The 25,988-nt window shown below is 31.9% G+C and overlaps 1 protein-coding gene across 6 annotated transcripts in view; it reads right to left on the bottom strand.

Moving 5' to 3' along the window:
* Mipol1 (mirror-image polydactyly 1) overlaps positions 1 to 25,988 on the bottom strand; it is a 318,255-nt gene that overhangs the window by 178,250 nt on the left and 114,017 nt on the right. For all 6 annotated transcript variants that reach the window (XM_071607845.1, XM_071607843.1, XM_071607847.1 and 3 more), the window contains 2 exons: positions 20,352 to 20,385; positions 19,922 to 20,092 (listed from right to left, as the gene is read on the bottom strand). In XM_071607845.1, coding sequence (XP_071463946.1) covers positions 19,922 to 20,092; positions 20,352 to 20,385 — 205 coding nt within the window. The remainder of the gene's footprint in view (positions 1 to 19,921; positions 20,093 to 20,351; positions 20,386 to 25,988) is intronic.

Below are 25,988 nucleotides of genomic sequence, written 5' to 3'. Positions count from 1 at the left end.
GATAAATTTTAATTAGATCAAGGTGATTAAAAAGTGAAGCCTTCGTAGGGCACAGTGGTGCTCACCTGTAATAATCCTGGCAATTTGGGAAGCTGAGGAAGGAGGATCACAAGTTGGAAACAAATCTGAGCAATTAAGCAAAGTTCTATCTTAAAAAATAAAAAGGGCAGGGATGTAGCTCAGTAGTAGAGCACTTGCCTAGCAAGGTCCCAAGTTCAGTTTTCCATAAACACACATACTCTTATAAAAGAAAAAAGAAGATTTAAGCTTTTTAAAATAATTTTGTCTAAATCTATCAATTTTAGACAGAATACTATTGATCTCTCCAACTATGATTGCTCAATAGTGTATTTCTTCCTTTACCTGTTTCTATTGTGGAGAATATATATATATATATATATATATATATATATATATATATATATATACACACACACATATATATATAATTGTATATAAAACATTATATAAATATAATAATATATAAGTATATATTAAATATATATTTAGGATTACTATGTATTTGTGATGCAGTGTCCCTCTTATAAAAATAAAATATTTAATTTTATTTAGGTTAAATAAATAATGGAAATGCAGAAAGAATGGTTGAATTGCAAACAAGTCTTCATCACAAGAAATGTTATTTCTTTTATATTGATGCACATCATTATATAGAATAGTGGGTTTCATTGTAGCAGATTCATAACATACTTTCATACTTCAGTCCTTAGTTACTCCTCTTGCCCTCTCATCCCTCCCCAGATTTCCTTGCTCTACCCTAGTGCTCTTTTCTGTTTTCCTGAGTTCCTTTTATTTTTTTTCCGTTTTTCTCTCTAGCTTCTACATATGAAAGAAAATATTTGATCCTTGACATTCACTCTGAGTCTGGCTTATTTCACTTGATTCTCTTCATTTCCACCCATTTTCTTGCAAATGCATCATTTGGTCTTTCTTTATGGCTGAATAACACTTCATTGTATACATATGTCACATTTTCTTTATCTATTCATCTGCTGATGGACACTTAGGCTAGTTCCATAACTTGTCTACTGTGAATCATCCTGGTATAAATTATACGGGTATGCACGTATCTCTATAGTTTGGTGACTTTAGTTCTTTTGGATGGATACCAAGGAGTGGGATAGCTGCATCATACCATGGTTCCATTCCTTTGTCTTTTGAGGACCCTCTGTACTTATTTCCACAGTGGCTATATAAACTTATATTTCCACCAACAGTGTATGAGTTCATTTTTTCCCCTGCATCTTTTATCTGTATTCTTGATGAAATCTCCGTGTTGTTTTGATTTTCATTTCTCTTTTAGCTAGAAATGTTAAACATTTTTTCATACAGTTGTTGGTCATTTATATTTTTTCTTTTGAGAAGGTCTGTTTAATTCATTTGCCCATTAATTGAATAGGTTATTTATTTTTTGTGTGTGTGTGTGTTGAGTTTTTTAAGTTCTTTATATTTATCTTGGTAATACTCCTTGCTTTTAAGCTCTTTGTGTATGATATTAATATAGTCATAGCACCTTTCGTGTGTGTGTAGTACTAAAGATTGAAACCATAGGTATTTTATAGTGCACTATACCCCAGACCTTTTTATTTTTTTTTTATTTTTGAGATAGGGTCTCCCTAAGTTGCCTAGGCTAGCCTTGAACTTGTGATCCTCCTCCCTCAGTCTGCCAAGCAGCTGGGATTACAGGCATGTGCCACTTTATCCGACCAGTTATAGTACTTTTCTGAGGTTCCTAGAATTACATATGTTGTTTTTGTTCTTTTACTTTCAATTTATGTGTCTTACTGTTTCAAATGTTTCTTATACACAGTATATAACTGAGTTCTGACATTTTGCCATCTTTAATATGTCAAAGTATCTAACTTTGAGTAATCAGTTCACTTTCATTAATGAAATAATTTATATGGTTGAGTTTAGGGCTATCATGTTGTTAATGATGGTCCCATCTTCTGCTGCACTTTTCTTCCTCCTGTTCTACTTTATTTTGGGTTAACTAAATACCATTTTTGTATTCTATTTTAACTCTTGTATACTGCTTTTTCATTTTGTATTTGTGTATGTGTGCACACACACACACTCCAGGAATTAAATTATGCATCCTGAATGTACTATATATTTAAATTATAATTACACATCCTCAACAGTCTTAATTTTTTACTGCTTCATTTAAATGTACAAATCAAATATAAAAACACTCCCACAGTAAAATTCCATTTTCTTTAGCTTTTGTTTTCATATATTTTATACCAATTTTACCTTAATCAATCTGTGGTATTTCTAAGAAATTTAGAGAAGAAAAAGAGCTCCTCTAGGTGCCAATTTCTTACTTTCCAGGCTCTTGATTAAACTTTCTATTTGGTGCCATTTTTCTTTAGTTTGAAGAATTCACTTTAGCATTGTATTATGTGGGCACATCTACTGGAATTCAATTTGCTCAGCTTTCCTTTATCTGAAAATTCCTGTATTTTATCTTCATTTTGGAACGATATTCTTATACACACACACACACACACACACACACACACACACACAAACTGTGAGTTGATATAATTTTGTTCTTTCTACTCCTTTAAAGATTTTAGCCATTGTCTTCTCACTTCCATTATTTGGCCATTGTCTTTTCACTTCATCACTTCCATTGTCTTCTCACTTCCATTATAATGAGAATTCAGTCACCATTCACAAAATGTTCCTGTATTTTATCTCTCCTCAACTTTTTGTTTGCTTTCATTAATTTGACTCTGGTGGGCTGGGGATGTGGCTCAAGCGGTAGCGCGCTCGCCTGGCATGCATGCGGCCTGGGTTCGATCCTCAGCACCACATACAAACAGAGATGTTGTGTCTGCCGAAAACTAAAAAAATAAATGTTAAAATTCTCTCTCTCTCCCTCTTTAAAAAAAAAAATTGACTCTGGTGAAGTTTGTTTGCATTGATTTTTCCTGGGTTTGTTGAGTTTTTATATTAGCCAAATTTGAGCTTTCAGCCATTGTATTTTCCATTTATTCTGTTCTTTTTCTCTCTCTTCTTCAAGGACTCTATTTGAAGTGAACTCCAGGGAGTCTAGGTGTTGATCAACTTGATAGTATCTTATAAATCACTGGTGTGTTCTATTTCTTCACTTATATTTTCTTTCTCCTTTTTGCTCAGGATGGATAATGTTTACTGATTGGTCTTCAAGTTCACTTTTTATTTTATAGTCTTACACACTGCTAGGCTTATTCAGTAAACTTTCCATATACACAAACTGCATTTGTGCTTTTATAATTTCTACTATGTCCCTTTCTGGAGTTTTAGTTTTCCTTACTGATATTCCCCATCCGCTCATTCATTATGATCATCTTTTCTTTAAAACCTTAAAGAAAATTAAAATGACTACTTGAAAGTACATTTCTGAAAATTATCATTTTCAGAATAATGAGGTATTCAAAATTTGCTTCAATTTATTGCATTTTCTCTAACTGTAGGTCATATTCTTCTGTTTCACATGTCTAATATTCAAGTATTTAAATATATATTAGGCATTGAGGATAATATATCATAAATTACATAAAATATATTGTTTACTCTTAAAGAGTATATACTTTTCTTTTGGCAGACAATTATTCTTGGATTCTTTTCGGTGTGTCATACTTAAATTTTATACTTTATTAGGGCAGGTATATTCCAGTTTAGAATTTAACTCTAGGACCTGGCCCTTACTCTAGAGCTGCCCTGTTTGAAATGGTAGCCATTATTCACATGTGGCTATTAAAATTTAACTGTATGTTAATTAAAATTAAATTTAAAAACCAATTATTCTTTTCCACTAGCCACATTTCAAATACTCAAAAACCACATATAGTTCTTGGCTACCAAAATGAACAATGCAGAAAATATTTATCTTATTGTAGAAAACTCTACTGCATTAGCATTGCATTAGGCTTGATCCTTACCATATATAATTAATCAACTGAATGTTCATAGTGCTCAGTGAAGTCTATCTACTCTGATTAGACACCATAACTACAATTTCTCCATTTAACACTCAGCACTGAAGCAGTGCTTCTAAATCACATGCATGTTAATCTGTGTATGGAAAGTATAACCTGTGATCAAGCACAGAAGGTGAATTACTACACAGATATCTGGTTCTTATTCCATCTCCCCAAAACATATACATACAATTTCTGCTCATTGAGTACCATGTCTTGCAAATTCCAACTGTTTCAAATACTCAGACTTAAAATTTTTTTCTGTAGTGCAGCATGACCAAAGCTCTGTCTCCTGGCTGACTCAGCAAGAGGATCTACGAACATGATGCCAGGGGAGTCATGAGCTAATCTCTGTGTATTCCTTTGTAGTCTGCTTTTTATTCTTCCCCATGTTTATAGTTAGAGATATGACAATATTGGTACTAGTTACTCTGCCATATCAAGAAGTTTCTATTGGTTTTCAAGGGACCCAAAACAATTTTTCCCACAAAGAAACAGTTCTTTTGTAGTTCAGAAACTGATTAGTTATGATGCATTTTCATTTACTTAATACTGACTGAATACTCAGTGAAAAAAAATTTCCATTCCAATTTCCTATAACTTTCAATGTGGCATTCCTGCTATCTATAAAGTTAGTAATTTTACTAAACAGTAAACAGGAAATAGAATTATACACACAGATTCCTATATATTTCCTTAGCAGTGAAATTATTACCCAGGGTTTGCCACAATAGGTAAATTGATCATAGTCACTATTGATAAGTTAGTAATGGTCTTTACTTAACTAGAAAACACCAAACAGGTTAGAAGCTAAGAAAGTTGAAAGCTATGAAAACACCTCTTTGGATTTTAAGTATGACACATTTAGAAATAATTCCTAACATTTGAACTAGTAATAACGGAAGGAACTAAATGAGATAAAAAATTCAGTGGATCTGACATGTATATACCCCATTTAATCCTTTAAATGCAACTAACACTTCTCCGTACACATAAGCCATTTCAAACTAAATTATTAGTTGTATGTTCAACTTATGCCTCTCTGATCTCTCCTATCCAGCATCCTAATTTTCTGACTGTGTATTCTAACTGGTTCCTGTATTCAGGTGGTTAAAAAAAGAGAAAAGGTAGGATGGTAAGTTTGAGAAAGTAATCTAAAGGGGTTGCAAAAAAATGAAGGAGAGAGAAAAAAGCTACATAGTGCCTTAATTTTAACAGTATCTAATGTTCTGGGAATAGTTCTTGCACCATCCCACAGTTTCTCGGTATTTCAATCTGCTGGGATGGCCATCATGTTTAACAAGAAGAAATGAACTATCCTAATACTTAAGTCTATTGTAGCTCACATTTACTTACATTAATAACCATAATTACAGACTCATAACTATAATTCATACATTAAAGTTAAATTAGAAGTACATCTGTATACAATTTAAGAATACTCAGTATTTTCCTAGTTTTTAGATGTTTAGGATAGTTACTTAAAATTCCCTTGGTGTCTAAAATTATATTATTTGAATTAAAAGCTGCAATTAACTAATAACCCTTCCCTATAAATGTAATAATAAAAGTAAAAATTCTAGAACTATTTTGAATTTTTCATTTTGATATGAATTATATCAGAAAGCATTGAATTTCTGTAGTTTAATATGAATAATCAGAAAGTAATTAAAATGTAGAACAATATAACTGAAATGATTAAAATAAAGATAATTGTAAAATTATCAATTATCACATAAATGAGTTCAGACCTAGCTTATTCATTCTCTATGATCTCTTCAGTGCTACTAAGGCATTTATTTCTAAGATGATGACTTCAACTTCTCTAGCTAATGCAACTACTAGGATGTGGTATTTTGATCCTCTTTGTACAGTTGTAACCTTGTAATGCTGAACTCTGTAGTTAGCTGATGGCCAGGAAAACAAAATTCAGTAAATAATACCATTGTAATGAGTCGGTTCTTAAGTAAACTTCAATGGATTTTCTCAAAATCCATAAACAAACAACAGTATAACCTAAATGTTAAGTTGGCAGTTATTGCACAAAAGGGCAGAGATGCTTCTAATACTTTTTTAAAACACAAAGCAGAGTTCAGGAAATAGTATTAGTACTGACTGGATGATAGCCATAGTTTAATAGTTTATTAAGCTCTTTTTCAGTTATTGTATTCCTGGAATCCAAATGCTTCCTCTTGGTTTCCAAACTTTGTTTGGCATTATAAATATAATTTCAATAGAACTTTCAATCACTTAAGTGCTCATTTTGTATCCTCTTGTATAATGTGTTGCCCAAACATTGTTAAATCCTAACAGAAGTCACAAACTTCTAAGACTACAACTTCACAAAAACTAAAAAAAAAAAAAAAAAATCTTATGACAAAGCATCAACATGTTGAATATCTTTGAGAGATGAGTTGAATTAACTTTCAATACGTGTGATAAGTAGTGTTCTCCACAGGAAACCAGTACATATTTTGTCAACTGATAAACTACTGTAATAAAAGCTGTGGAAACTTGAGACAGCTTTCAGGATGCTTTCTAGTTTTTCAATGAAGTCAATAATTCATGTACATGTGATTTTAAATGTTCCTGAGATGATTTTATTGATGTATTTATTCAAGGAAAAGAGCATCATCCAAATCATTTAGTGGTGATTAATATAAGAGCAATCTTAGTGGGAAAAAAAAAGTCTACCGTTCAACCTCTGAAGTCAACTAAAGTCTTAAAACTATACTCTTGCCATTCCTTAGCTATTTCCCTTATCTATTCTCTCTTTTTATTTTTTTGACATCTGTGGCCTCTGGAAATATTTTTTCATTGCCAAGATAATTTCATATGTTCATAAGCCTAACCTCTTCATTTCCTCAGCTCATAAAAACTCACTTCCAGTGATACTTCTTTCTGAACACTTTTTAGTAGAATGTGCTCCTTTTTTCCACAAATGAATTGCATTTCCTGGTTCTCTACTGCCATTTCCAGTCTACTAAACCTTCATCAAAAGTTTTTGAAGTTTCTGCTATCTGCTTAGAGCAGTGATCCTTAAAGTGTGATCCAGAAACTAGTACAGCACTGAAACCATTCATTACTGCCCAAAAGCTAGTACTAAACTTCAGGGTAAGCAATTAAACATTTTAAAGGAATTCAACAGAATAATTTTATGGTTGTTGAACCCAATAATAAAAAAATGTATGCTTGGGTTTTGTATGTCTATTATTTTTTACTTCATTTTTTGGTACTTTTATTATGTGTTACAAAAGTAGTAGTCCATAACACTTTGGGAAAATTATAAAACCTGGTCCTTTATCACAGGTAGTTTGAGAAGCACTAACTTGGATGGCTTGCTTCTCATCTGTGTCACTGTTATTTACTGATAATCATGGTTATTTTTCCACACTATTATAGACAATTTCCTGCCACCATTCTAGACAAAAGCAATGGTCACCTGCACAACACTGTAGACTCATAATTTCTTGATCCATTTATTTTAACAAAATTTACCTTCAAAGAATGCTCACAACCAGTATCTTACTCTCAGTTTTCTTTACTCCTTAATTCTGAAAATTTTCACTCCTAGATTACAACTTTCTATCCATCTCCCGACTTACTAAAACTGCTCTTTACCAAGAGCACAATCTTTATGAGTTGATTTCCTTCTGTTGGTGCTAAGTCATCTGGTTCACTATTCTGGTAACATTGTCAGAGGCATATTCAATTTACCTATACTAGAGACCTTTCTAATCTCCAATCCAGTGTAAATCCACTACAAAAGAAAGTAAATATTTTCTTCACTTTCGCTCTCAAAATTTGCTTGAATTATTATTTCCAACCTCATGCTAATTCTCCTTTCATTTATTTTACCTAGATTTCTTCCTTGTCATACAAATTTCACTCATTCAGGATTCAAACACTAATCTTCTGTCTTCAAAGTGCAATGAAGAAAGAACATTAAATAACAAATGAAGGGCTTTGAGCACAAACTTCTTTAAGATGTATTTTTGTCAGCTTTTGTATCACTGTGACCAAAGAACCTAGTAAGAACAACTTGGAAGAGGGAGAGTTTAGTTTTAGATGTCTCAATCCATGGATGGCTGATTCCACTGCTATGGTCCCAAGGTAAAGCACTACATCATGGGGGAAGAGTCCAGTGGAGGAAATCTCTCAGCTCATGGTGGGGTCAGGAAGGAAAGAAAGAGATAGACACACATCTGATGAACCCTTTTGGGGTACACCCCTAGTGGTCCACTTCCTTTAGCCATATTCCACCTGCCTACAGTTATCACTCAGTCCAATCAAACTAGGTTGGACTAATTAGGTTTCAATTGTCATAATCTAATCATTTCACCTTTGACTAGTCCTGTATTAACAGGTGCTTTGGGGGGACACCTCATATCCAAACCATAACAAGTTTCATCTTCATCTACCTTTGAACAGATTAATAAATTTATCATTCCTATATTTGTTATCTGAGTTTATTTCTTCCTGCTTTCTCTACATATCAAGAATTTTCCCTAGTCCCACCCATGTATCTCACATATGGACAGTCAATATCCTGTGTCAATGCTCAAAATGTGACTACAAAAAGGGAGGATTCTAATATCAAGTGTATAGGATGACACATCTGTGGATATTAATCAGGCTCTTTCCTCAGCCATTCCTGTCACTTCTCAATGGGCTCATGAACACAATGGACAAGATGGCAGGTATGGAGACTATGAAGAGGCTCAGCATGTGGACTTCCACTCACCAAGGTTGCCCTAGGTACAGCCAGTGCTGAGTATCCAATTGGAAACCATCAGAGACCAATATTGAGCCTCTAATATAGCACCATTCCCTGGATTAAGCAGAAGAAAAATGGCAGATTCATAACACTGGACCATTTGATTATGGAAGGGGTAATATTCTCTTTTTACTGGAATAGACACTTCATCTGGATATGAATTTTAAACAAACTCAGAATGCACTATTACAACCATGATATTCCAGACAACATTATTTATAATCAAGAAACTTACATCACAGCAAATGATGCATGGCAATTAAGCTATGTACAAGGAATTCACTGATCTCACCATGCATCCATCACCCTGACTATTTGGGACCCCTCAATAGTCTGAATCGACAGGTAAGGTAAGGAGTTACTATCCCAGCTAGAGCCATTGATCCTCAATATCCAGGAGAAACTCTGTTACCCTTATACAAGTAGGTAAGGAAAATTATACCTGGAATATACGCAATCCCCTAGGCTATTGCTTGTAACTATATTATATATTACTACATATTTATATCTAGCATATGTAACTTTCAAAATAAGGGTGAGATAAAGATATATTTGACACAGAAGAACTGAATTCAACAATATCAGGTATCTATTCGAAGTGGGGAAGAAGGAGGAGAAAGAAAAACAACAGGAAGACGAGGAAGAAGAAGAGGAAGACAAGGCAGAAAAAGAAAAGAAGGGAAAGAGAAGGGAGAGAAAGGTAGGGAGAAGGAAAACTGAAAGAAAATGTTGAAAGAAGGTTATTTAAGTTATTTAAGATAAGGAGAATGACAGAAAATAAAAATTCATTCAACATGAAGAAATAAAGTGATAAATTTGTGGATAAACAGAAGAATAATTTTTACTTCTCATAATTTTTTTGAAAGATATCCTGCTATTTGAAATACATATAAAATAAATGTCAATATATGAACAAATGAGGGCATAATGGAATTTTATGGATTCTAATTTAAACCATAAAGGAAGTGATTAATGCTAACAAGGTTGCAATATGTAAATAAAAGAAGAGATACATTGTTGATTGAAAAATTAAAAGGTTGTTAAGAGGCCAATTTTCCTTCATTACATGGTCTATATTTATTCAATATAGTTCTGATCATAACCTCACTAGACTTTTTATAGAAAATGAAAAATTAATCTTAACATTTAAAGAAAAACATAAATAATCTAGAATAACCAAAACAACCTTAAAAAAAGTTGGAGGACTTTTCAATACCTGACTTTGAAATTTACAGCAATCAATGAAGAATGACATTGACATAAATATAGATAAACAGATCATTATAATAGCATGTTCTAAACAGACACAAACTTACATGACACATAAGCTATTTAATAGGATGAAAAATATTTTTTCAACAAAAATGTTGGAATAACTGGATGATCAGTTGTTAAAAAGCAATCTTCAATCTTATACAATATACAATAATTCACTTAAAATAAATCAAAGACTCAAAGAAAAACCTTAAACATTAAAGTCTGTAAAGGAAAACATGTGACAATATTATTGCCATCTTGGCGTAAGAAAAGATTTTTAACAGAAGATGCATTAAAAACTGGTAAATTAAACTTCATTAATTTTTAAACACTATGCCCATCAAATATTGTATTAAGAAAACGAACAAGCAAGCACAAACTGGGAGAAAATATTTTTTATACATCAATAGACTGTCCAAAATATAGAGTGAACCACGAATTAATACTAAAAGTCAAATTACTCAACTTGAAAATTGGCAAAAGATTTGAACAGATGTTTCACAAAGGTAAACCTGAATAGCCAGCCAATAAGCACATAAAAAGTACTCAATATTAGTCACCGAAAGATTCAAATCAAAACCCAAAAATATTCCACTATACACCTACTAACATAGTTACTAATGAAAACACTGACAACACTTTAAGTATTGGTTAGTATATGGAACAACCAGAACTTCAATAAATTCCTACTGGGTACAAAATGATATAGACACTTCTGTAAAAAAAAAGTTAAATTATTTTATAAATACATACATTTCTATTTTATGACTTAGCAACTCTACTCCTAGGTATTTAGCTAAGAGAATGAAAATATGTACATAAAAAGACATGAACAAGAATTCTTAGCTTTAATAAATAAAAACTATACGAATCCAAATTTCCATCAATAAGAGAATGAATAGGTAAATATAATGTTATACAATGAAATATCACTAATAAATAAAAAGAAAATAACTACTTATACAAAGAGCAACATTAATCAGTATCACAAATAGTTTGCTGACATTGTACGATTCCACATCTATAAAGTTCTAAAGTAGGTAAAACAAATCTGCAGTTTTAAGAAACTCAGGGAAGTTGCTTGAGCATGTCAGGGAAGACTGATGGGAAAGGAACATAAATGAGAGAATCTTCTTAGATTATAGAAATGTCCTTTCTTTATACAGATGTGGTGAAAAGGGTATAAGTTTTACCAAAACTCATTAAATTGACAAATTAATATTTATGCACTTTTACTTTTGATTGTAAATTTTATCTAACATTAAAATTATGAATAAATAAGCAGTAAATATTAATAGTAAAAAACTCTAAATTTTCAATGATAATTAAAACCAAAATAACAAAAAAACTCATATGAGATTCTTTAATGTCTTCAATTTATACATTTAATTGAAAAAGTTTCTAGATAAAATATAAAAGTATATTTTATTACATAGTTAACCTACTTTCAATAAATTATCATACTTTTAAAACCAGACTTGACTAGGTAATATTAATGGGTTAATATGTAACTCTGGAATTTTTTCAAGGGATTATAATACTGAAACAGGCTACTATTAACAATAAAAACCATTTTCCTCTCGTCTTTTCAAGGTTTTGACATTAAATATTTAAATTAATTCCAGGAAGTGGTTTGGAAATCTGATCTTTTGTGATCCTAGAGCTTAGTGTTATGATAGATGAGTCAAGTAGCAATTAATCAAACAAACCTGTATGCAAATGTACAAGCACAGCCACACAGTCATTTTCAAAAGAGTGAAGGGCTTGATACATTATGTCACGAATACAAGTTTTATGAAAAAAGTGTACTGACACTTGGACTAAAGATAAGAACCTTGTTTAATAGTTTTACATTTTTCCTGTAATATTTGTGGAAGCACATCAGATATTTTTACTAGCTATTTCCTTACATGTACTTGTGAGTTTTTTAAGAAATTTTTTTTAGTTGTAGATGGACACAGTGCCTTTATTTTATTTATTTATGTGGTGCTGAGGATAGAACCCAATGCCTCACGCATGTGAGCCAAGCACTCTAACCCTGAGCCACAAACCCAGACCTGTACTTGTGTTTTTGAAGATAAAATTTAGGGCAAACATAAGACATTAAAATGGTAACTGATTTTTTTTTCTTATGAGAAAGATACTAAAAAAACGAATCGATTGCAATTTGAATTTTTGTGAGACAATAGTTTATTAAACTATCAAGTAGATTAGTAAAAAAATTTAGTTCCTTTTACAAAATCCCTTCTTTAGAATAAAGATGTTTTCAGGCTAAAAAACTTTATAAGATAAATTCTCCAATACTTAGTAATTTCTTCATGGCTCAAATTCTCATTTTTTGCAATATTTCCCAACTTGTTATCAACCCTATACTGGAGGACACTGCCTCTTCTAGAAAGGCAGAACAGGTCTACTATTATGTTAAATGAAACAACATTGAAAAAATTGATTTAATTTACTCAACATTGTGTGTGTGTGTGTGTGTGTGTGTGTGCGTGCACGCATGTGTGTGTGTAATACATAACAAATAGACACTTGTTTTGTTTAACAGTCTGGGGATCAAATCCAGGACCTTGTACATGCTAGATAAGCACTCTATCACTGAGCTACACTGTGATGTTCGTAATGTTGGTGAACACTAATTTTTAGGGAAAAAATTTCAGTTTTTGATATCTTAAGCATTTTGACACAGCAATACTATAGGTAGAGCTTTAGAAGTGACATACTGAAAAGCCTGCTCCTCATCTCACTGAATGACTTATAAGGATTAATACAAAGGCAGAACAGCAGAAACCCTAGATCTGCCAGGTACAGTGGCACTCACCTGTAATCTCAACAGCTTGGGAGGCTGAGGCAGGAGGATTGAAAATTCAAAGACAGCCTCAGCAAAAGCGAGGCGCTAAGCACCTCAGTGAGACCCTGGCTCTAAAAACAGGGCTGGGGATGTGGTTCAGTGGTCAAGTGCCCCTGAGTTCAATCCCTGGTAGGCCCCCTGCCCCCGCAATAAAGAATGAAACCCTAGATATATCTCAAAAAAATTTTAAAAAATTAGTTATAATAATAATGAGCTAAGAGATATCAAAAATGTGTGGGACACAACTAAAGCAGTATGTAAAGAAAAATTAATAGTTTCCATAAAACAAATAATCATTTGGGACTTGTTACTAAGATCCCAACCTTCTTTAACTGATCTTTATAGAGTTCAATTTCCATTAAACATTACCAGATATTTTAATATTTTAATGCTAAATAATAACTTATTATAGCTAAAGATAGTACTTAAGAACAATATCAAAGCTAGATCCTTACATTATTACAAATTAAGACTTACTGTATTGCTATTACAAATACTTACAGCATTGTAGGAATAACAAAGGTCACTAATGGAATAGAAAAAAGTTCATAAACAGATTAACATATATACAGTCACCTGAGCTATTTATTACAAGGGCTGCACTATAATTCACTGGGGAAGGTAGGAGGGGATACAATTTTTAGCATACATGGTGCTAGGTCAAGTCAACTGGCCATCTACAGGAAGAAAATGAAATACTTTAAATATACAGAAACTCAATGCATTAACTGTAGGGGTAAAAATGATAAATGAGATCTAATTAAAGTTAAGACCTTTTGCCATCAAAAGATAGCATTAAAATAATAAAAATGCAAGTCACCAATTGTACAGATATGTTTATCAAAATTGCAGGAGCCAGTAAGAAAAAGGCAAACAACCAAATTTAATAATGGGAAAAACTTTAAACAGCTACTTCCCAAAAATGAATTTATTTTAAAGTTGCATATAAATATTTGAAAAGATTCTCAACATCATTAGTCATGAGGGAAACACAATTTAAAGCCCAATGAAATATGAAGAATGACGGAAATTAAAATAAAGAATGATAAATGATACCAGGTATTAATGCTCATAACTGGAGAAACTCCCTTACATTGCAATGGGAAAATGGTTGCCATACCCTAAATCTATTATCCTTAACTAATCTTCTTTGAATACGTATGTGTATGTATGTATATATACATAGTCTTTATAACTACAGGTGTATAGATATGAAGAAATGAATGTTTATTATGCCCACCAAAAGACATACACAAGAACATGCTGAGAATCTCATACATAATCTGTTCAAAAATGGAAATAATGTATATTTGTAAGATCCACTGAATATGTACATAAATCATGGTATACTCACACAGAACAAAACAATGAGAAAGATAAATTACTGAAAACTGTAATAATGCATATCAACATACAGATACAGTATATAACATAATTTTTTATATAAAGTTTAAAAATATACAAAATGATCTATGGTGATAAAAGTAAGATTGAGTACCTTTGTTGAGGGATTCTGCCTGGAAAAGAAATGGTGGAGGCTTCTGGAGTACTAGAAATACATTTTGATCTGGGTGCTCCTTATGTGATTACAGACGTATGTAAAAAATCATCAAATCCTTCACTTGATATTTGTTTATTTTATAGTAAGTTATACTACCTCCATTTAAAAAATACAAAATAAAAAAACTTTTATTTCGATAGCATTCATTTCTCTTTTTTCTTGTCTGGACTTTCACCATTCTTTGCCTGAAATATAAATAGGTTCCAAGTTGTTCTCCTTAAAGTTAGAAGTATATTACTCAATCCACTTTAGGCAGTGATGAAATCTTTGTCAAAAGTAGCACTTTCTGTACTAGTAGAAAATTAAAATTCCTTGAGTTACATACTGCCTAAAGTCTAAATTCTTTAGCATTTTATTCGCTGAAAGTCCCCATGAATGAATTTCAAAATAATATGTTTAAATACAACTTTTCTACAAATTCTATTTGGAATTATACATTTATTTTAAAATGTTTGTATTTGTTGCTCCATCATGCTCATTCCTGGGAACTTTCTCTGAGAAAAGTAACATGGATACATGTAATAATTTAGCTACAAAAATGTTGTAGTTATCCAAACAGAAAACATATAAATAGTCTTCCAAAGGGCAGATGAATTTAACAAATCTTAACAATCTTAAAATTAGAAGACTAGCAAATTATAAAATCTAAGTGAAAAATCAAGTTATAAAAATAGTGCATTTGCTATAAAATACACTGAAAAAAAGACAACCTGTATATGATGATTTCTAGGAAGTAAATTTATAAGAGCACTTTTTCATTGTTTTTGCTTACCTGCACTTTCTAAAGTTAACTATACTTTCAAAAAGTTATAAAAATTTTATAAGAAAAAAGAGTAATTACAATTGGTGGAATGTTAACAATACACTTTAGCAAGATGGACTGGGAAAGATGCACGTAGGCAAATAATTGTATGATAGGAAGGTAAATTGTCAAATTGATGGGAAAAATTAAAAAAAAAGTTTACAATCACTATAATGAATAACATTAAACACATTTCCTAAAAAATGAAACTCAATATTATAATTATTTATTTTTAAGTATGACATTTTTGTCAACTTCTAATAATTTCATTATTCTGCATCTATTATATGCTATTAATTATGATAATTATAAGAAATAAAAAGTGAAGAAAACCTGGAAAAAAGAGAGGTTAAGACATTAGGTCATCTGATTATTCCCTCTGCTAAAATGGAATGTTAGCTTTTTATTAGTTTATGTATATGCCTAGATCTCAAATCTGCTTCTTTACAGTGACTTTTGGTTATATAGAATATCAAGTGAGAAATTCATAATCAGACCAGGAATGTTCCAGCATGGACTTGTGAATCTTGAAATATGTGTCATTATATTAACTTCTCAGATTTTAATTTCTGTACTTGTTATATAAATAAGAAATTCTTCACAATTTTAAAATTATTCATAACTTTTCCTCAAATATGCCTTGTTTCTTTTACCACTTGTGGTCTGGTTTGTTGACTGTGTGGGAGCAATACCCACCATTTAGGTTTCTTTCTATAGATCCATATGAAAATTACACAGAAAAAATTTTTGGAATACATTGACTCTAATCATCACAATATCTTCAAAGTCTTTATTTTAAATGTTTTTGTTCCTTCTTCATTATAAATCACTACTGCACTTCTGAGACAATAATGTGACAAAACAAGAACTCCAATACACAGACTTAACATTGGTTTTACTATCCAGGATTTTTCCTTTTGTGACACCTCACTCACCTTGGTTGCTTCTATATTACTCAGTGCTCCTCTCCTGGCACACAAAGGAGAATCCTTGGTTCAGAGATGTAATGACTCCCTGGCCCCTTCACCCATTAAAATTACAATCTCAGTTAAATCATGTACCTACAATGCCACACTATATTCAAGATTTGAATATTGCTAGAAGCAATCATGCAGCTTTCCTCATGGGTTTTCCTTACTCATTCCACCAACTCTCAAATGTGCATTCAGTTCTACCTAGCAATCCTATTTTTTTCTAGTTATATTCATTTTCACATAAACCATGACAATAATTTCAAATTGTCTCTATAAATATTTAGCACCAGACACTAAACACATCACACTAAGAATCCAAATTAAAAATTTTATTGAGAAAAGGATGGCACCTCAACCTCATTTTTATACCACTAAATGTCCATCCATGTTCTTTGTATACCTCTATTATAATGAAAGTATTTTGCCCTCTTCAAAAGAAAAGGCAACTCTTTATGTTTGGCTATGTTCTAGAACCTACTTATCTACCCTCAATCTAACTCTCTATTCCAGGACTTGCTACTACAATTACCTTTTCTCTCCTTAAAACATCATCTTTCCTTTCTTCTTTATCAATACAACAACCACATGCTTTAGAATCTTGCAATAGAAAAGAGAACAAATCCTAAGACACCACGAGCCTGCTTTCTATTTAATATCATTTTTTCTACCTCCATTACAGGGAGGAAAAAAGTTGTATATGTTTACTGTTTCTATTGGCCACTCTCATCTTACTTTCTTCTGGAGATGTTTTCTTCTGTTGCTTTCCCTGACACACTTGTTAGTTTCTGTTTACCTCATTTAACATTCTTAAATTTCCTCTTAGATTCTCCTACTTTTCCAACTACAAATACTGGCATACCACAGAGCTTGGTCCTGGGGCTCTCTTTTTTCTCAATGACCTTTCTCTAGTTTTATGTAGTACCACAGCTTTAATTAGCTATGCGCTGATGGCTCAATAACTAACTGCCTGCTCAATGTTTCCATCTGAATTTTAAATAATCATCTTAAATATATATATCCAAGAGAGAGTTTAATTTCCCTCCCCAAATATGTTTATCACAATCTCCCAAAGTCTCCATCACAAAAGAGAATATATCTACAGTGTTCATGCCCAAACATGGGAGTCAGCTACAACTCTTCCTGGCCCCTTCTTTCCAAATCCGGTCCATTTTCAAGCCCTGTTTACTGCAAAATACTTCTAAAGATCTAAACTTGTTTATCTAAGCCATTATTATGGTTTTATCTTTTGCTTATACTATTTCAATAGCTCTTGTCTTTCAATATCTTCTGCATTTTGATAAAATTTCTACTCCTGGCCATGATCTACGAAGTCAAACAGAATTTTCTACTACCTATGACCTCTGTCTAATCTCTTGCCACTATCTTCCTTGCTCACTAGACTTTAATTGGATACAAGTTTCATGCATTTGCATCACTGCCTTAAGTATGTGCCCATCTCTCAGAGCATTGTTGATCTCTCCTTTTCTGACAGAATATTCTTTCTACAGCTCTTTGCAGGGCTAGACCTTCCTCCCTTTTCATGTCTTAGGTCAGCTACTCACCTTAACAGAAGCCTGATCATCCTAGCAATCCTATCAACTGCAGTTCATTCATTACCTTTTATTTTTATCCTACCACTACTGTAATTTATTTATTTGTTGGTTTGCTATCTATATATAGCAAATATAAGTTTCAAAGGAGTAAGGACCTTTTATATTTTTATCATTGTTTCAGTTCCCAGCACAAGACTCATACTAGGTACTCAATAAAATGTGGATGCATGAGTATTTCACTAACTTTTTCTAGTTTACCATATATTGAAATAGATCTAAAGTGATCTATTAGTTCATTAGTTTATAAAGCTAAAGAAATGAAAGTTTTTAGCTTTATCCTCTAATTCTAGATATTTCTATAATTGTAATATAATGCACAAGAATAAATCAGCCCATTTTACAAATTCAAGAATCTTTTCCAATTCTAATCTGAAGAAAAATGTCACATTTCCACATCCAGTATAGGACAGAATCATTTGTGGCAGACCAACACTCTAGCCATGAACTAGAAAAGCCAGAATAAACAAAAAAATCATCAGAATAAATGCACAAAATTATGTGGCTGTAATAATGACTGGAACGGCTATGATCCTGAAGAGGGGTTAATTAGAGAGAGGTAATTTGAAGTCTGCACTTGTTGTTTTTTCTCCAGAGTTTTACAGATTCTAGGTATGGCAAAAGGACAGAGAAATCAGACTTTGACTAGGAGAACAGAGAAACCATCCAAGCTTTTGCAGTTAGGTAGGACTGAATGACAAAATTGGAGTAAACAGAAGATTTCTCCAGAGTCTTACAATGCTGAGGAGACAATACTGACAGGATCTGGCAGGAGTAGGTCCTCATGAATACTAAGCTGTCCGTTTGGAAGGATTCATCCAAAGTACAAGGGTGAGACAAAGACTTACCAAAAATTCCGCCCCAGTCTCCAAGGGTGATAATAAACCATTTGTATTGTGTTAGAAATAAGCTAATAGGAAACATTTTATGAAGTAGGAGAAAAAAGGAACAACTGGCTGTGACAATCTTAAGCAGGCTGGAAAAAATGTGAATTAGAGCTGGGTGTGGTGGTACATGCCTGTAATACCACCAACTCCAGAGGCTGAGGCAGGAGGATCACAAGTTCAAGGCAAACCTCAGCAACTTTGCAAGGCTGGAGACATGTATGAACTCACTGGGGATGAGAGATATCCTGCAGTCAGAGTCCTAGAGTAAGTGAGTTAGAAAGATAGTAGGTGGAATTCAGAAGCATGATACTTGAAACTGAGCTGAGTAATGACCAAGTATACGATATGACCATAGAGTACATGGCTGAAGTAGTATACTAGTGGAAGGAGAGAAATTTCAGGAAATCAGAGACTGGCACATTGCAAGAATCAGTTATATAGATATTTAATTCACAAAGAATTAATTATGACAGGGGTTGGTTGAAGAGAAAGAGAAGCAGATCTTAAAATCTTCCAGAAACAAGGAAAATGACACAGGAATATGTACATGACTGTGACAAGATTGTGTACTGGGCAGTGTTTTCTGATGCATGAGATTCAAAGCTAGAGATGAAAAAGGAAATGAGAAAGGAAAAAGAAACAATGATCTAAAAACATGGGCTCAGTAGTATAACTGGTATGGGAAAGAATACAGCCACTACTAGAGAAGATGCAGTGGAGCTAGTAGACTCAGGGAGGAAACAGTTCGAGTTAGAGCAGGAAGTGCAAGTCGTGCTCAGAAAAGAATATGCTAATAATTTGACCCATTCAACTATGTTTACTAATGATACCAAATTAGGCATTGGGAATAAAACAGTAATAAAGGCAGAGTCTCAGCCTTCACAAAACTGGAACTTGAAAAAAAAGTCCAGTATACAGGAGATTACTTTGAAAATAAAATAAAATTTTAATAACAAATTAACATGTTATAAAACAAGTTTTATTTTACTAAGAAAAGATGATGCATTAAATTTTATAAAGAAATGAGGATGCATATTTTGAACAGTGGTAGAAGGAAATTATGTAAATATTTTAATATATCTAATCATCAGTATAAACTCTAAAAACTAAAGAGAATTAATAATATTTGGGCAAGAATCACCCTTTAATGGATAAAAAAGAGGGGGAAATGGTAATTATATGCTTTTTCAGATACATGCATAGTTACCTGAGACAAAGCAGCATCCCGTTCTTGTATCACTGCATTCATTTCTTCGGCAGTTATTCTCTTTTTACATTCCTTGGTCTTGTAGATTCTATCCACAATTACAGCTCCATTCTTCTGAATAGCTATTCCTGTGTCGGCATTGTTTACTCTGTTCAGTAATTCCTGTAATGTCTACCAACACCATTATATGTTAGTCAGACATGAAGTTTTAATATATTTTATTTAATATAGGGTTTTAATTAATAGGCACATGTGAATTGTAAATTGACTGAGTGAAGTTATTGAATTTTCATATTGCAGCAAAGATGTACATTATTAGTGTGTCAATTCTTCTTTTTCCCACATCTTAGTTCTTGAAACCCACTCAATTGAACTTAAGCCTCTAAGATATAAGACTGACATCAAGAAATCTCCTCAGAGAATGGCTTACCATGTCATTTTCTTCAGGGTTAATATTTTCTAGCCTAGAAAAAAGGGACACAGAAAGCCTGATCAGTAGCATTTCCTTAGTGCAGCAAAATGAGTTCGCTTTTTAAATCTTTAGAACCTCAAGTAATTTCATTCGACTAGTCTTTAGAGTCAACCATGACACTGAACATATTAAAGTGCCACCTGCTCGACTCCATCTTTCAATAATGCTCTATATCTTCTGCACTGACTTCAGACTGTTAAGTTATTAATGTTTACTGCTATATATGACTACAAGGATCAATTGTTCATATGTGCTTAGATGAAGAAAGTTCCCCAGTGATAGAAGCACTCATTCTCATCATTATATTTATTCCTGGACTTCCAATTCTTAACAGAAACTATATTTCCTCTTTTGTGGATGCCATCACAAGTAAAACAAGGCAAGTATTTTTATTTCAAAGTTTAACTATGTTCCCTCAAAAACAGTGACAAATAATTACACTAACTTTGACCTGAAAATCTCTTGCTGCTATCTATTTGTTAAGACAAATACACTATATAGACATGCTGACCAAAATTGGGCCACATTTTAACATTGCTATTCTCTCTTTTTTTAAGGAATCATTCAATTTAAAGACAAAGAAAATAAACTGGATCCCCTCATAAATACACTGTCTCAAAAGAGGCATGATGTTTATAGAACAACATAAATGTTGATGGACTGAAGGAATGTCTGAAAGTAAACAAATTCTAAGTGACACACATTAGAAAATTTCTAAAATATAATTTAGGTAATTATTAAATTGGGCAAATTAAAGGAGAACCTGCAATGGATATTAGTGAAATGATACAGATTCTAGAAACAATCTCAATTATTTAAAAATTACAATAAAAAGTTTAGATAATCAAGTTCCTGTTTTCTCAAGATTAACCCCCTCCCCAAAACTGTATTCCTATGATTTAATATTAACTACACAGGATCCTGGGCACATGAATTTAGAATTCAAAGTTTAAATAGTTAGAATGACTGCACCTAAAAGTACATGATATAATTTTTCATTGCTGGTAAATTAATTTGAACTGTTTTTGGTGAGTCTAGGTGTGCTAAGTCTCACAGGCGGTGCATAAGTGAGCACAGTTAACCACTTAACATTTGGATCTCAATCAATACTACATTAGGAAAAATTAAAATAAAATTATTTGATAAATATGTCACAAAGTTGTTACAAATTCCACAAATGGATGAAATCACTGCACTCAGATTCAAGGTAGTAATTTTAAAACACAGCATCTTAACAGAAAAAATATATAAACATATTAAAAAGTGACATATAAAAAGCTATCTCTGTATATTCAAATAGTGTATAACAGGAAGGCATAGTAATTTTGAATTAGATATAACAATGCATTTCAAACTACTAAAACCTGCTTGAATTCACATTTCAGGAAGAGCAAATACTCTTGTCTTTTATCACTTTTTCCTCCAAAATAAATCGAGTTTTCAATGATGCTACTTAACAAAGCTTGTTCTATAAGAATTGTGAAGATAAGTATTTCTTTTCTTTACTCAACAGAAAAAGCAGAAAAGTATGATAATAAAACCCTTACATTTATTTATGGTCACAGTACAAGTATTTGGGGACTATCAGTAGCATTTAACCATTAGCTATTGGATGGCTAAATATGATTTTTAAGAAAGTCAAATGTCGGGGGCTGAGGCTGTAGCTCAGTGGCAGAGTGCTTGCCTAGCATGTGTGAGGCACTGGGTTCAATCCCCAGCACCACATAAATAAACAAAATAAAGGTACTGTATCCATCTACAATTAAAAATAAAAAATAACAAAAGAAGAAGGAAGTCTAGATTAAAAAAAAAAGAAAGTCAAATGTCATGGGAAATATCATTTTAATATTATGCTTTTAAAAATGAAATCAGATGAAGAACTGATTATGGCAGTTTCCAAATAAAATCCAATTCACGTGTTTAAAAATGTCATAAAAATTACTTCTATTAAACTTGATACTTTAATGTGATAAACCTCAGATTTGTAGACTCCTAGGAATAGTTATCAAAAAAAAAAAATAGTAACGAAAGTAATAAGTCTCCATTTTCAGTGTAAAAAAGTTATATTACAGGAAGAAAGTAACAATATAAACAGGTTACATAATTTGTACCTACCAGATAATCAATACAATAAAAACTATGGAATTTCTACATAATACTTGTAAGTTATCTTTAGACATTGTAATGTGAAAAAATATTCTTTAATGAGAGGCAGATGAAGAGTTCAAATGTTTAAAATTAACACCAATAGGAAAGAGTAATATTTTAATATTAGTATTTATTCTAATATTAAAATCACCTAATAATTTTCTAAATCGAAGTCAAATTTTCTCTGAGAACTATACTAGATCCCAGGCATATGAATTTGGCATTCAGACTTTGAATAATTTGTGTAAATTACTCTGAAAATACATAATATATAATGACTTATCATCTGCTGATAATTGAACTGGAACTATTTTTGATGAAGTCTAGATCTGATTGAGCATGATTGACAAAAGTCAACCATTTAGCATTTGGATCTCTATCTTATTTTATTATTATTTTGTCTAACTGATTAGTGTACTGATACATGGCCATCAATAGAAAAATAGAACTTTACGAAAAAAATTAAAGAAGGTTAATTGGTGACTTGAAAATTTGCATAGACACACATAACTTATATTTCTCTATTTGTGTTTTGTAAGTCTCAAGGAGTATCTGTCAGAGATATCAAAAATTGATTATATTATAATTTAATCTATTAGATCACATGGAGTAGGGATCAGTGAACATTCTATAAAGGGCCAGATAATATAAATAATGTAGGTTTTGTCTATGTTTACTGTCATAGCTATTAAACTTTGTAGTGTAAAACCAACTATAAATAACATATATGTGAATGAGTGTGGTTTGGTTTTAATAAAATTTTATTTACAAAATCAGGAGGTGGGATGCATTTGTATCATAGGTTCTTAGTTTGCCCAACCTTGATAGATTATTGTAAAATAAGACCAGATCTTTGATGTTAGTACAGTAAGTGCTGATTCAGTATACTTGGCATAATTTTCTAAGCTGGTTCATTCAACATCTAGTTAAAGATTAAGAATTAACAAAAGTAATTTTCAGAAAATTAAATCCAGGCCTACAATAACTATACCACTTACTATATTACTTAAAACAACACAAACATTAGACAACCTACCTACCTTTTCATAAAAGAGTAAATTTGGAACAGCTATATAAGCCTTCAATTTTCCGTAAAAATAACTCTGGGGAACCAGGGTTTACTGGTACATGTACAGCATATAACAATTTATTGGTTTAGTAAAGACTTAAAATTAATAGACGGTGTTACACAAAATATAGCTGGCCAACTATAAATTACATTTCATTAACACGAGCTTTACAATTAGACAAAATAATCTCAACCTTTTGTAAACTCTAAATTATGCCTACCTCAGTCTAACTTGACAGTCATGATAACTGGTAAGAATTTGCTGAAGTAAATGTCCATGGGCTCAAGTTTCAATTGATTTCCTATATCATGCAAATTCTAATTGACAACCTTGCACTCTAAGTAAAAAGAAACTTTCCATGAAATGTCACATTTCTTGATTTATTTCTAAATCAGTCAATATCATCTTTTTCCTTTCTGAAGCTACATTCACTGTTTTCAATGTGAAAAGCATAATATTGACTTCAAGTGATAAAGAACTACTGATCAGCTAACCAGAAAATTTTGAGTTGTTTGCTTTTATTCTCATTTTTTTTTACAGCATTACATGTGATATATTTAAGAAAAACTAACAATAACAAAGAGACTAAAAAAAGTTATCAACTCAAAAGTTTGAGTGTACTTATGAAAACATGTATATTAGTAGTATACATAAATCATTTTAACTTGAATCCTTTTAACTTTTTTCCTACTTTTGGATGAAAACCAAAAAAGTAAAGGAAGAAAAAAAACACTGGTAATTGAAGAGGTAAAGGAAAGTAGAAAAGTGTCAGAATAAGACTAGGTTGACACTACAATACAGAGATAAAAAGAAAGTCAGAAGTGGCAAAGGAGATCAGACAAAAGATGGAGGAAACTTGAAGATTATAGAAAGCAGGAAATAGGGCATTAAAAAAAGGTAAAAAATAAATCGTACAATTTCATCCAATATTCAATGCCTCTAAATATGTTTCACAGTTAAGCAAAGTCTGGTTATGAATTTGATGCATATTTTTAAAAGTTTAGTCTAAAATGCACTCTTGAAGGTTCAGAATCAAAGCTCAGGAGAAAGAAACTTCTATACTAACATCTGACACAAGGCTGACATATTATTCTGTTTTTGTTATTGTTTTTGTATAGTCTGTATGCTGAAGCCCACCGATCTGTACCCCCAGACTATGATACAGTAGAAGCCCTTCTTATAAACTTTCTAGAAACCAATGATTCTGTTTATCAGTTAGTACTGTTTTAAGTATCAGTGTAACTATTTAGATGATATTCCTAACTAAATTGGTACCATAATAATGTGTCCCCAGTAACTAGAACTATACTTGACATAGTATATGTTCCATAAATATTTATTAATTGGATTAATTTAAAGAAAAGGCTTAGGTTTGTTTTCCTTTTTCCCATTCCCATTCCTCTGTAACACTAATGCTACACAGAGAAATGAAAACGGCTCTGCCTAAAGGAATGCTAATTTCAATATACTGTAATAAAAAGTATAACAAATAAATGTACAAATTAAAATATATACAATGGAAGAAAAAATGAGGAAAGGACAGGCTCTATTTAGATATATTTTGGCTAAAGAGAATAAACAAAATTAAGAGATCAATTTAATAGGGATTCTGAGAAGTTTTGGCTTGGATATGTAGGCAGATGGTTGTGTCACTGATCAGGATAAGGGATTAAGGAGAAGGATCAGGTTTTAAGAATGAATTAATAAGTTTCATTTTGGATATGCTAAGTTTGAGTTGCCTGGATAAATCTGAGGTAGATAATTCCAATAATGTGGCTTGATTGACTTTGAGTCGTTGGCCAAGTAGCTTAAAGTTTTTTTGTCTATAAAACATGAATATCATCTACCTCAAAAGAGTTATGATGCTTTATGAAAAATAGATTTGTTATATTTGGGGAGTGAATTTTGATTTTGTAAGAACCAAAAAACAAAATCCATTCAGAAACAAATTTCATGAACAAAATGGGTGATCAATCTAACAAAATCTATGGACGTACCTATACTATAACAATACTATTTAGCAGTTGATAAACAACATAATAGTACTCTTCTAAAAAAGAGATCTAAAGTTTAATTTTTTTACTTAGACATAATATTTGTACATATTGATGGGTGGTGTATAGTATGATAATTTTATACATGCACACAAAAGGTAATGATCAAATCAGAGCAATAAACCCCATTTCCTCTAATGTTGATAATTTCCATGTGTCTTAGATTTCAATAGGTACACAACTGAAAAGTTTTATAAAGCATTCACTTTGAAAGGTATGTGTAAAACCATCTGATTCCAGAAAGGACCTCTGAAATTATGAACAAATTGATTCTAAAATTTATAAGGAAAGGCAAAGGTACTAGAATAGCCCAAAGAATTCTG

Source organism: Marmota flaviventris, chromosome 2, assembly GCF_047511675.1.
Source record: "Marmota flaviventris isolate mMarFla1 chromosome 2, mMarFla1.hap1, whole genome shotgun sequence".
In the NCBI taxonomy this organism is placed as follows: domain Eukaryota; kingdom Metazoa; phylum Chordata; class Mammalia; order Rodentia; family Sciuridae; genus Marmota; species Marmota flaviventris.
Note: the sequence above shows the minus strand (reverse complement) of the source record. Positions and strands in the feature narration are given on the sequence as shown.